Below are 13088 nucleotides of genomic sequence, written 5' to 3' on the forward strand. Positions count from 1 at the left end.
ATGAGTGATATCAAACCACCAGAGAAAATTCTATTTCCACCTGAAAAAATCTATCTGAAATGGAGGAACATGTGGGCCATTGAAGCAGGCCTTAGAAATTTGGGCAACACATGCTACATGAAATCAGTTCTGCAGTGCTTAACATATACAGCTCCGCTGGCAAATTATCTGCTTACCCGTGAGCATTCTAAGACATGTAAGTATGGATTTAGCTGCACTTCTCCCTGTTCATTTATTAATAACTATCAAGGCATATTATGTGCATTTAACAACATTGCAGCTTTCTCATATAACAATTGTTATTCTTATCTTATAGGTGCACAAAGAGGATTCTGCATGATGTGTGTAATGCAGAACCATATAACTGAAGTCCTTGGTCATCCTGAAAGAGTTATCAAGCCACTTGCTGTCTACTATGGACTTCATAGTGAGTATATTTCTATGTCCCCAACAAATATAAATCATTGCTAATATTTTATTGTTAAAGGAAATCATTCTAAATTCATTCTAAACTCTAAGAAGAATGGTATTCATGAGATAACTTTATTTTTTTCTTCTCATTAGACATAGCTGGGCATTTCATACAGGGACGCCAAGAAGATGCCCATGAATTCTTGCGTTATGCCATTGATGCACTGCAACAGGCTTGTCTGAGAGACTATGACAGGTACTGGTAATTGAATTAATATTCTGCAATATTAAAAGGAAATTACAATAGAAATATAAGATGTAACTGTGTATATGTTATTGTCTAACATGGGTTTTATTGTTCTTTTAGCCTAGACATAAACACAAAAGGCACATCCTTAATCCATCAGATTTTCGGAGGATACCTGCGTTCTCAAGGTAAGCTTTCAAATGTATTTTTTTGTAGATTGCATGATTCAGAGAAGGGCATAGTTCAAAAATGTATTGTAAGGAGTTACTGGAAAGGAACTATATTTTATATTTATAAAGTTATATCTAAAAACCCAGGTAACTGGAAAAACAGTGCTACAGCTCTACCCCCTTTTGGCCAAAATACAGACCAGCAGTATATAGAGATTACAATTTTACAAAGCATTACCTCCAAAACAGAAGTAGATGCCCCATTACATTTCATTTCAAAACATTTAAAACAAGTAATTTGGAGTATTTTCGTATTGAACTTATACAATATTTGTTCTCTTGCAGTGAAGTGTCTCAATTGTTCCGGTGAATCTAACACCTTTGACCAGTTTATGGATTTACAGTTGGACATTAAGGTAAATCAATTCTAACCATAAAAGTATCAAAAATGTTTAAATGTTCTATAACTTTCTTGACAGGTTACTAATATTCGAAATTTTTTATCATTTCAGAATTCAAAAAGTATTATCGAGGCCTTAAAGGAATATGTAAAGCCAGAAGTACTTGAACTTTGCTATAAATGCAGCAAGTGAGTTTACTTTTCTTACCATATATGTGACCCCTATTCTGGATGTGTTAACACCTTTCATAAATCTGTGTCCCATATAAACGTTTGTTTTCTATTAATGGATCTAGCAATTTATATACCATATTCAAATGATTAAAAATAGTATTTGACTGAAAAAGTCAGAAACATAAGGCTTTTATTGTGAATAACAATGTGCTACAGTTAGCGGCACCATGTTGTTATTGTAACTGCAAGCTGTTATTATAGCTCCTATAATGAAAAAGAGAACGAACAGAACAATTACATTTCTGCACGTCTCCAGAAATGTAAATGCAAATAAATTTTATTGAACTGACGTCTGATGTAAATTTTTTTATTGTTTATACCAATCACATAATACTGTCACTTAATTATTTTATAGATGCAATGAAACAGTGACGGCTACTAAGACATTTTCAATTAAGCGGCCACCCAATGTGCTGACCTTGTGCCTGAATAGATTTGATGTGTTCAGCGCTAACAAGATTTCTAAGGTAAGTACTAGCACTAGTTATTACACTCTCAGAGATCAATTTTCAACTAAGTGCAAACTAATGTGCAGCTTCACATGTATACAAACATGCTGTAAATGATATATAAGGACATATACTGTATTTATATATTACTGCTGAGCCAGAAAGTTTGTGAGGAAACATGGGAAAGTGGCTGAACAGCAGTGATGGCCTAAAACAGAAGCGGAAAAATCCTTATTGTCATAACCCATTTGACTGCCAACATTTCAGAATATACATTACTGTCACTCAATTTTTATAGTAGTAGACAGTACAGATTTATGGGTTCTGTTATTCTTAATATTGTTAATTGGTTGCTTTTAATAAAAGGTTTGTATTTATTAATTGGGAAATATTTTGGGTATTCTTCACTAACAGTTATCACTTTCATGTATAGGTTAATATATTGTCACATACCTCATTATACATAAAGAATAGTATAAAAACAGTCTGATGATCAGTATAAACATTTTTCTCTTATGCCCACTTATTGCAGATGGTAGCCTATCCTGAGTTTATTGATATTCGGCCTTATACCTCTGAGCCGAAAGAAGAGCCAATTACCTACGGTCTACATGCCGTACTTGTTCATGCTGGGACGACTTGCTGTTATGTGAAGGTAAGAAACCAGAATGTTAATATTTATGTTTATGTAACCAAAGAAAGATATTTCATTCAGTTGCTGTTAATTGATAGACAGGAATATCAAATATCTAAAATCAACTATGCTTCAAAAGTTATATGTGTACCACCTGCATTTTATGTTTAGAGTATAAAGATGTTGGTTTTTATCTGTTGCAGGCTCCTAATGGCAAATGGTACAACATGAATGATCAATCTGTGATGCTTGTGGATAAGGCAACAGTGTTGAGGCAGCAAGTCTACCTGTTGTTCTACACCAGGTATGTGCACTTTGAATATATATATATATATATTATATACATATAACATATAAAAAGACACCAAACTATCTATTTGTTATTCTTTCTTGCTTTAAAGATTCAACAATGATGAGAAAAGAAGAGAACCAGCTTCTTCTACACAAGCTACTTTGATTTCCCAAAAGCCAATAATAACCAAACCAGCGATCTTTGGGATAGACACTATGATCAAGGTAATTTAGCAATCTTGCTAAATTGTTTATTAACCATTGAAGCATTGCAAGGTTAAGAAATACATTCAAAACTTTATGGATTCATTAATATTTGCATCAGGTTGTTATTGCAAATTTCTGTATCAAGAGTTATGCTAGGGAGTATAGCCATGTTATGTTTATGTAACTAACACATTTATTGCATCATAGGAAATTATGAAAAAAACTGATGTGAAAAGAGAAGAAATAATGGAACAGAACAAAAAGGAGGAAAGTAAAGGAAAGGGGCTTAAAAGGCCATTTTCTGAAATTACAACTAGCACGACACCATCTACTTTCCCAACAGCAAGTTCAAGTGCTCAAAAGCCAATTAACAGCCAACCAGAAAGCAAAAAAAGGTTTAAATTAGACAGATCATGTTTATTCAAGGTAAGTTTGTCAGTGTAATGGAATCCGAGAACAGTTCCCAAAATGGTGGCCAAGATGGCGTCCAAGATGGTGGCTCCCTGGTTCCTCACGGACGCAGCCGGATGATGCCTGCTTCTTCCCGCACTCTGATTGGTCGCCGGCGACGGAACGGATGTCGGCGTCAATAATGTGCGCCGGCGCGTCCGCGCACACGTCATGATGCCGATGCGTCCAAAATTGGCGCCAAATCTAGGCCTATATTAAGGAGCTCTGGAAATTCATCAGTGCCCAATTATAGGTTTTAGCTTGCTACTCCTGGGTGTGATCTTGTGAAACTTTGCTATTGTGTACCGACCTTTTGCCTGAATTCCTCGACCTTGAACCTCTTCTGCCTGGACTGATCTTGTTGCCTGTTTGACCATTCTCTCGTCTCATCCTAATCTGTACTGCGAACTTGGACATTGCTACCTCCTCCTCTGGTCCTTACTACTCCTGAAGCCTTTGAGCCTTACATTATAATTGGGCCATGGACCCTTCGGAGGAAACCCCAGCGCCGCCTGATGTCGGTGGAGCGCTTCGTGGGTTGGCTTCTCGGATGCAGTCCTATGAGGTACAGCAGTCTCATTTTTGTCAGGCCCTGGAAACAGTACTGGTAAAGTTGTCGGCCCTAACACCCGCTGACCCTGTTCCCGTACCTGTACCTGTGTCTCCACTCCAGGTCTCCGAGCCTCGCATTCCGGCTCCCCCACTCTACAGTGGTGACCCCGAAGCTTGCCGTGGGTTTATTAACCAGTGCGAGGTCCAGTTTGCACTATTACCCGGCCAATTTGTCTCCGAACGTGCCAAGGTGGGCTTCATATTCTCCCGCCTGCAAGGGAAGGCATTGGAGGGGGCTTCACCTCTATGGGAGAAGGAAGATCCTATCATTGACAACGCCAGGTCCTTTGTTCGCGAACTCCGTACTGTGTTTGATGCTCCGGGTCGTGCCTCTGCATCTTCTGCACGCCTGTTCCAACTTCAACAGGGAACTCGCTCTGTCCCGGAGTACGCCATTGAGTTCCGCACTCTAGTTGCTGAGACTTCGTGGAATAATGACGGGTATCACGCTGCCTTTTACAACGGCCTGGCGATGCGCATCAAGAATGATCTGGTGTCCAGGGAAATTCCATCCCGCTGGGAAGATCTAGTCGCCTTGGCCATAAAGGTTGATACTTGGCAGAGGGAGTTTCAAGCTGAGCTCGACAGAGAGCGCTCCCAAACCAAGAGATTCCACAAGTTCCAACCTACCCTGGCTCCTCGTTTTCAAAGACCCTTCCTTCCCAATCCTGCTTCCACCTTGCCTTCTCCCACTCCTGCGGCTTCTGCTTCTTCTTTCCTGCCTACGGAAGAACCTATGCAGATCGGACGTGCCCGTCTGACTGAACAGGAAAAGCTTCGGAGAAGGGCTGCTGGACTTTGCCTCTACTGTGGTGGAAAATCCCATTTCGCCTATGAGTGCCCAGTGAAGCCGGGAAACGCCAGCACCTAGGTAAGACTGGGGAGACTTACCTGGGTGGAATTGGTCCTTCTCCTTCTCCCCATTCTTCTGCTCAACGCTTCCTCCTTCCTGTGCAGATTCGTTTTGGAACCCAGACGATTTCTTCTGAAGCTTTCCTCGACTCCGGCGCAGCTGGGAATTTCATGGATAAAGTCTTCGCTGAAAGTCACTCCATTCCCCTGCGGTCCCTGGCTGTTCCTCTTCGTGCATTGGCGATTGATGATCGTCCATTGTCTTCTGCTATTATTTCCCACTCCACCGATGAACTTTCTGTTATTGTGGGAACCATGCATCTTGAAAGGTTGTCTTTCCTTTTAATTGACTGTCCATCTACTCCCATTGTGCTTGGTTTGCCCTGGCTGAATATCCACAACCCAGTAATAGACTGGGCTTCGTCTCAGATTTCCCGATGGAGTTCTTTCTGCCAACAAAATTGTTTACCTACCAAATCCATCATTAAAGTTTCATCTGTGTCTTCAAATTCTTCTCTGCCCTCTGTTTATCAAGCCTTTTCTGATGTCTTCAATAAAAAGTCTGCCAAAGTCCTGCCTCCTCATCGCCCCTATGATTGCCCCATCGAACTTCTTCCTGGATCCATGCCTCCCAGGGGTCGCACCTATCTGCTTTCTCCTTCTGAAACCTCTGCCATGAAGGAATACATCCAAGAGAATCTGCAAAGAGGCTTTATTCGTCCTTCTTCTTCCCCGGCGGGGGCCGGCTTCTTCTTTGTAGAAAAGAAAGATGGTGGTTTGCGGCCCTGCATTGACTATAGGGGTTTAAATAAAATTACAATTAAAAACCGTTATCCCCTTCCCCTCATCTCTGAACTGTTCGACCAACTCAAGGGGGCTTGTCTGTTTACCAAGTTAGATCTTCGTGGGGCCTACAATTTAATTCAGAGAGGGAGATGAATGGAAAACCGCATTCAACACTCGTGACGGGCACTATGAGTATCTAGTGATGCCATTCGGCCTCTGTAACGCCCCCGCGGTTTTCCAAGAATTTGTAAACGACATTTTCAGAGATTTGTTGGGTCAATACGTGGTGGTGTACTTGGACGATATTCTTATCTTTTCCAAGAACCTTGCTGAGCACCGTCTTCAAGTCCAGGAAGTCCTTTCCGGTCTGCGGAGAAATAATTAATTCGCCAAGTTGGAGAAGTGCTCCTTTGAAGTTTCGTCCATCTCCTTCCTTGGTTACATTATTTCTCAACAGGGCTTCAGAATGGATCCTGCCAAGATCTCCGCCATCCAGGACTGGCCTCTCCCCACCAGTGTTAAAGCTATTCAAAGATTCATTGGCTTCGCTAACTATTATAGACAATTCATCAAGGGGTTTTCATCCAAGATTGCTCCCATTCTTTCTCTTATCCGTAAAGGGGGCAAGCCTCAGCATTGGCCACCGGTAGCTTTGGAAGCATTCAAGAATCTTAAAACTTCTTTTTCTTCTGCTCCCATCCTCAGACACCCTGAACCTTCCCAACCATTCTTCATTGAAGTCGATGCCTCTGATGTCGGTGCTGGAGCAATCTTGTCCCAAAGAGCGTCTACTGATGGAAAACTACATCCCTGTGCCTTCTTTTCGAAAAAATTCACCTCTCCTGAACAAAATTATGATGTGGGAAATCGTGAGTTACTGGCCGTCAAACTGGCTCTAGAGGAATGGAGACATTTGCTGGAAGGTTCTTCCGTCCCTGTGACCATCTATACCGACCATAAAAATCTAGAATATATCCAGTCACTCAAACGCCTCAATCCTCGTCAGGCTAGGTGGGCACTATTCTTCTCTCGTTTTAATTTCATTCTAACCTTTCGGCCTGGTACTAGAAACAAGAAGGCGGACGCTCTTTCTAGAAGCTTTCTTCTCGAAGATCTCACTTCTGCCGAACCGGAACCCATTGTGCCCCCTACAAAGATCATCGCTGCTCTGTTTCCCTCCCTGGCCTCTCAATTATTGTCTGTTCAATCTTCTGTTCCTGTAGGTACTCCTGTTGGTGTTGCCTTTGTCCCTCCTGAATTTCGTCATTCCATTCTGGTTCAGTCCCACAGCTCCAAGCAGGCCGGTCATCCTGGAGTCAAAAAGACTACTGAACTTCTGTCTCGTCTTGTATGGTGGCCTTCCCTAAGAAAAGATATCAAAGACTTTGTTTCCTCTTGCTCTGTATGTGCTGTATCCAAGTCTGGACGCTCCCCTCCTAAGGGGTTACTCCTACCACTACCTATTCCTTCTCGCCCATGGACTCATCTTTCTATGGACTTCATTGTGGATCTTCCTAATTCCTCTGGTTATACAGTTATTTGGGTGGTAATTGATAGATTCACCAAGGTGGCACATTTTACTCCTCTTCGAAAACTTCCCTCAGCTTCTGAACTTTCCTCATTGTTTATTAAACACATTTTTCGCCTCCACGGTTTCCCTGCTGAAATTGTCTCTGACCGTGGATCTCAATTTGTTTCCAAGTTTTGGAGATCCCTGTGTAAAGCCCTTGGTGTCTCTCTTCAGTTTTCTTCTTCTTACCATCCACAGTCTAATGGAGCAGCAGAGAGGGTTAACCAGGCCCTTGAACAATTCCTTCGATGCCATGTATCTTTGTGCCAAGACGACTGGGCTGATTTGCTTCCGTGGGCTGAATTCGCACATAATAATGCCTTACATGTTTCTTCTGAGAAATCTCCTTTTTTCTGTATGTATGGTCTTAACCCTTTGGCTTTTCCTCAGGACTTATTACTCACTAATGTTCCTGCCGCCAATGACCAAGCTGCCCACATGTCGGCTATATGGCACGCCACGGTTGTCAATCTGGAGAAAAGTTCCTTGGTCCAGAAAAAATTCGCTGATCAAAGAAGAATTCCTTCCCCTCCGTATGCACCCGGTGACAAGGTTTGGCTATCCACACGGAACATTCGTCTCAAAGTCCCCTCTCCTAAACTTGGTCCCAAGTTTATTGGTCCTTTCTCCATCTCTGAGATCATCAATCCGGTGGCTGTCCGTTTGCAACTTCCCTCGGAGATGCGGATTCCAAACGCCTTCCATGTCTCCTTGCTCAAGCTTGCAGGTACTTCTTCTTCTTCTTCCTCAGCTCCTGTCGTGGTAGACGGTCATCAGGAGTTTGAGGTGAAAAGGATCCTGGATTCCCGGATTTCGAGGGGCACTCTACAATACCTCATTGAATGGAAGGGGTTCGGTCCGGAGGAGTGCTCCTGGGTAAGAAGGTCAGATGTCCATGCTCCTCTCCTGGTCTGAAAATTTCATCGGCAGTTTCCTTCTAACCCAGGTGGTCCTGAGGCCCCCCCTAGGGAGGGGGGTACTGTAATGGAATCCGAGAACAGTTCCCAAAATGGTGGCCAAGATGGCGTCCAAGATGGTGGCTCCCTGGTTCCTCACGGACGCAGCCGGATGATGCCTGCTTCTTCCCGCACTCTGATTGGTCGCCGGCGACGGAACGGACGTCGGCGTCAATAATGTGCGCCGGCGTCGGTCGCTGACGCCAGCGCGTCCGCGCACACGTCATGACGCCGATGCGTCCAAAATTGGTGCCAAATCTAGGCCTATATTAAGGAAATTCTCTGGAAATTCATCAGTGCCCAATTATAGGTTTTAGCTTGCTACTCCTGGGTGTGATCTTGTGAAACTTTGCTATTGTGTACCGACCTTTTGCCTGAATTCCTCGACCTTGAACCTCTTCTGCCTGGACTGATCTTGTTGCCTGTTTGACCATTCTCTCATCTCATCCTAATCTGTACTGCGAACTTGGACATTGCTACCTCCTCCTCTGGTCCTCAATACTCCTGAAGCCTTTGGGCCTTACAGTCAGTCAGAGTCGTTTAGCAAGCAACTAGGGGCCGATTGATGAAAAGTTGAGTTTTTTTCACAAATGCAGTAAAAAACTGAGAGTACATACATACGAGTACGAATGTACTCTAAAAAACGCCCATAAACTCAAAAATTTTAAAAAAATGCCCAATCAAAATTCATAAAAAATTAGAACTTTTTAAATACTGTAGGATCGGTGAATAGGTGAATAGGATCGGCCTCCAACCTGAAATCGATTTCAAATCAAATTCAATTCGAGTTTTTTCAACAACAAAAACCACTTTTTTTTTTAAAGAAACTCCAAATTGATTTAGGAGGTCCCTCATAGGCTAAAACATCAATTCGGCAGGTTTTAGATGGCAAAAAGCTGAATTTGAATTCTTAAATGGACAGTACATGATACATTTTGAAATTAGAATTTCGATTTTTTTTTTAAACTCCAATCAAAATAGGACTATTCCCTAGTTGAATTACACTAAAATAAATTCGAAATTTGAATTTAAAAATTAGAATTTTTATTTAGAACCTTGACAAATCTGCCCCTTTTTAAAAGCTGACAGGGTTTAATAGGAGTCAATTGGAATTGTCTCTAACAGCTTAAAATATATATCTATTTTCCCAGTTTCTTACAACATTAGATTTTAACCTCATGGAAAATGAATGGAACAATGTGATTCCTGCTGGTGTGCAACTTTTTCATGAGAAAAACCTGCACAGGAATATTCTGTTGCAGTTATTTCTTAGATAAGCGAGCAATTAACTGCAAACATCTATAACAGCAGCCTAGTCTAATGATTTTCAGTATATACTGTAGTGTATCTATATTTTTATTCATTCTGTTGGAAAGGTCGTTATATATATTGCCAACAAATCCATTTTTTCCTTTTTGCAGACACCAAGAATAAATGAAAAAGCAGATAATACCTTGATACCAAACAACATGGCAACTTCTAGCACTCAGCAGGCAAATATTATCCAGCCAGCAAGGTTTATGATACAATTTGCCAAGCCTGTGTTTCAGGTACCGATTAACATTAATTCTATATTACTTATAACTAAACAAATTCTATCTATTTACATTTGATTGTAAAGCTTTGCTGAACCATTTCTTAAATCTCAATATAAAATGTACCTTTTAAAATCCTGAGTTATGAAGTCAGATAAGATGTTTCATTATTTTTTATTAATATATTAATGTAGATTTCCGAAAACACACATGAAAGAGATGAGAAGAAAAAGAGCCTGAAAAGGCCACTGGCTGATGAGAAAGAAAGTGAAGAAATGCCAAAGAAGAAAATGTTTCTTACAAGGCTCTAAGAAAAGCCAACAATGTTAGCAGCGTCATACCAGGCCTACAACAAATACATGTGAAATGTACCACAGTAGAAATACTAAGACCTATAAAGTGTGGCACAGACCTATTGGCCAACTGGTACCAGATAATGGACAGACATATATCTAACAGGCATTACAGAAATTACAAAATGTTTGGAATCTATTTTGACTGCCTAGGACGTCCATCGAAACCATCAAACAATCGTGGATACTTTGGAGAAGCCTTCGAATATAGGAATAAAAAAAGGTAAAGTAGTGTAATTGTTCCTCTAGTTATATTGAATTTTGAACTTAGTATAAATATCATTTTGAAAGTCACCAATATATGTTTTTCAGTGATCGTGATCTTCTTTGTCATGAACGTGGTGATCAAGAAATATTGTCAATGAAAAGAACCAAGATTTGGAAGGCGCTGCTCTCCCTATCCTACAGCAACATGTTGATACTGTTTTTATGCTTTATTGTCTAATACATTTGTAATTTGTATATTTCAAATAAATAATTAAATACATGTTAAATTCTGTGTTTTTAATCATTAATCATTCACTGTGTGTATGAATAGAATAAATCATAGAGACACAATTCATTGAAATGTGCATAGTTTAAAGTCATGCCATTCCAGGCCAGTTCTGTCCTTACTACCTGCCATAGCTTGCAGACAAGTTGTAGTTGCATAAAAACCAGGAGCACTATCAAACAGAGCCTTTGGTAGGCTGCTAGTTCACATTGGGGCTTACAAATAGTCAATCGCAGCCCTTATTTGGCATCCCCAGGGACTTTTTTCATGCTTGGGTTGCTCCCCAACTCTTTTTGCATTTGAATGTGGCTCATGGGTAAAAAAGGTTGAGGGCACCTGGTCTATACAAACAAGCCACAATATCAGTGGAGTAAGTGAATTCAGTTGGGCTACCAAAGAAATATTTAGGACCTTCCACTTCTTATTATCCAGCCAACTCACCTCTGTGTGCATGGAGGGAGAGAGTGGCTGAATGGAAAAGCATCAGGCAGATGGGAGGCTGCAGAGTGGATGATAATGTGGGTAAAGACCCCCTTACAAAGCTTATAGCAGTAGTTACCCTTTGCTATAAAGGCATCTCAGTTCTATAATAAAGTGTGCCTCTGTGATTAAGTCTAGAATATTTTCCATGAAAATAATAAACATTGCTAATTTGTACATATTAAGGCTCTATATGTAAAATTTCAAAATCAACACCATGTTATTTACAGTATACATTGCAACTCCTTTTTGTGGCAAAGTTAAAGAAATGGATTTTTGAAATATGATAATAATTAGAGGGCTGTTGATTGTACATTTCTAAACATTCACCTTCAACATTGTTGGGGTTCATCTTGCAATTGTCAATTCATGGACCCACGAGCCTCAAAGATTAAATTGCACTTATGGTTTTAATAAATATAGTAAGCTCCACTGTTTTTTCCAGAAAATTGCAATCAATCAATGGGAGAGGCGCCAATCTCAATTTGAAGTTTTCGTGGTCTGTGCTGGGTTTAGCTTGAAAATCCAAATTTTTGGGGTTTTCGGGTAAAAACCATAAAAATTTGAGCGATTCAGCAAAAAAAGCCTGAAAAATGCAAGCAATTCAAGTCTACGCTCGATTTTATGTTTTTTTTATTTTATTAATAAATATGCCAAAATATATATTTTTTTTAATATGAGATAAATTAGGATTTTAGTAAATAACCCCCATAATGTTTAACATCTCTGCTGTATTAGCAAATGCTGTTCATAAATAATGTGGAAAAGAATACTTCCTAGACTGCTGGAAATAGCACATATAATAAAATACAAGTGTAGGCTTTATCTGGAATTCTTGAAACCTGGGGTTTTCCAGATAAGAGATGTTTCTGTAGTTTGGATTTCCATAACTTGTCTGCTTAAAACATGAAATCAACTGAATAAGATTGTTTTGCTATGAATATGGATTCATGCAGCTTAGTTAGGATCAAGTACAAGGGACTGTTTTATTATTACAGAGAAAAAAAGCAATCATTTTTAAAAATTGGAATTACTATCTTATTGGTCTTCCCATAATTTGGTGCTTTTGGAATAACCAGTTTCCAGATAAGGGATCCCGTACATCTACTATGGAATATGTGAAATATGAAATTAATGTATACACTACCCCATGCAAGTGCTGCATTCAGTTGATGATTATCAGCCCACAGCATGTTAAAGGACCAGTAACATCAAAATGTATTTTTAACAAATTCGTTAGTATACATTACAAAAAACACCAAAACAAATTAAACTTTAAGATTGCAAAGCCTTTATTAAGAAATAACTTATCGAAAGTTAGTACTTACCGCTTGATTTCGCCTCCCTGGCTATCTCCTATAATGAAGGCAGGGAGGAGAAATCGAGCGTTGCGCGATGGATCACCCAATCGCTTTCTGAAGAGGAGCGCAAGCGGAGCTTTGGTAAGTTATTTCTTAATAAAGACTTTGCGATTTTAAAATTTAATTTCTCTTGGTGGTTTTTTTTTTTAATGTATAAAATTTAATGTTTTTTAACATTTTTTTGATGTTACTGGTCCATTAATGAGTATTTTCTGCTAGCTGTTGTATTGTAATGTATTGTATACATTTCTCTTCACTGAAAAACAGGCTGAAATTGAATGGATTTGGTTGGTACTAATACTGTACCAACAGTAGTACAGTTATTAATATAACTACTATTATTCACATGTATTTATAAAACATTATACTGAAAGTTTGATTGTTTAAGGGCAGTAATCGGTATTTATCTAATGGGTGCTGTTATAAAGCATCTTCCCAAACACCTATCCTATCCAGTTGAAGGCTCAATGGATATACCACACTGTACTAATTGACAAGAACACCACACTGTTCAGCTGTTCTTATGTGTCTCCTTATCTAAGTAACCTTTGATTTTCTGGGTAGAAAGAGATCATGAAAATCAGACTAAAAAAAGTT

General features: G+C 39.8%; 2 protein-coding genes across 3 annotated transcripts; both read left to right on the forward strand.

Annotated features, from left to right (window-relative positions):
* Positions 1–1421, forward strand: LOC108706153 (ubiquitin carboxyl-terminal hydrolase 42). The gene is made up of 6 exons (XM_018242784.2): positions 1–196; positions 317–427; positions 565–667; positions 779–846; positions 1174–1244; positions 1341–1421. Exons 1-6 carry the CDS (start codon positions 1–3, stop codon positions 1419–1421), a joined length of 630 nt encoding a protein of 209 aa, XP_018098273.2.
* A 998-nt stretch (positions 1422–2419) lies between these two features.
* Positions 2420–10665, forward strand: LOC121399322 (ubiquitin carboxyl-terminal hydrolase 36-like). Of its 2 annotated transcripts, XM_041579701.1 has the most exons (5): positions 2421–2566; positions 2749–2849; positions 2947–3061; positions 9691–9819; positions 9999–10665. In XM_041579701.1, the coding sequence occupies exons 1-5, from the start codon at positions 2444–2446 to the stop codon at positions 10113–10115; spliced, it is 585 nt and encodes a 194-aa protein (XP_041435635.1). In that variant the 5' UTR covers positions 2421–2443; the 3' UTR covers positions 10116–10665. The 2 variants fall into 2 exon arrangements, with proteins under 2 accessions (XP_041435636.1, XP_041435635.1); XM_041579702.1 differs by lacking the exons at positions 9691–9819; positions 9999–10665 and adding an exon at positions 3251–3585 and having other exon boundaries at positions 2420–2566.
* The last annotated feature ends 2423 nt before the right edge of the window (positions 10666–13088 follow it).

The sequence above is a fragment of the Xenopus laevis genome, chromosome 1S, assembly GCF_017654675.1.
Source record: "Xenopus laevis strain J_2021 chromosome 1S, Xenopus_laevis_v10.1, whole genome shotgun sequence".
NCBI lineage: Eukaryota > Metazoa > Chordata > Amphibia > Anura > Pipidae > Xenopus > Xenopus laevis.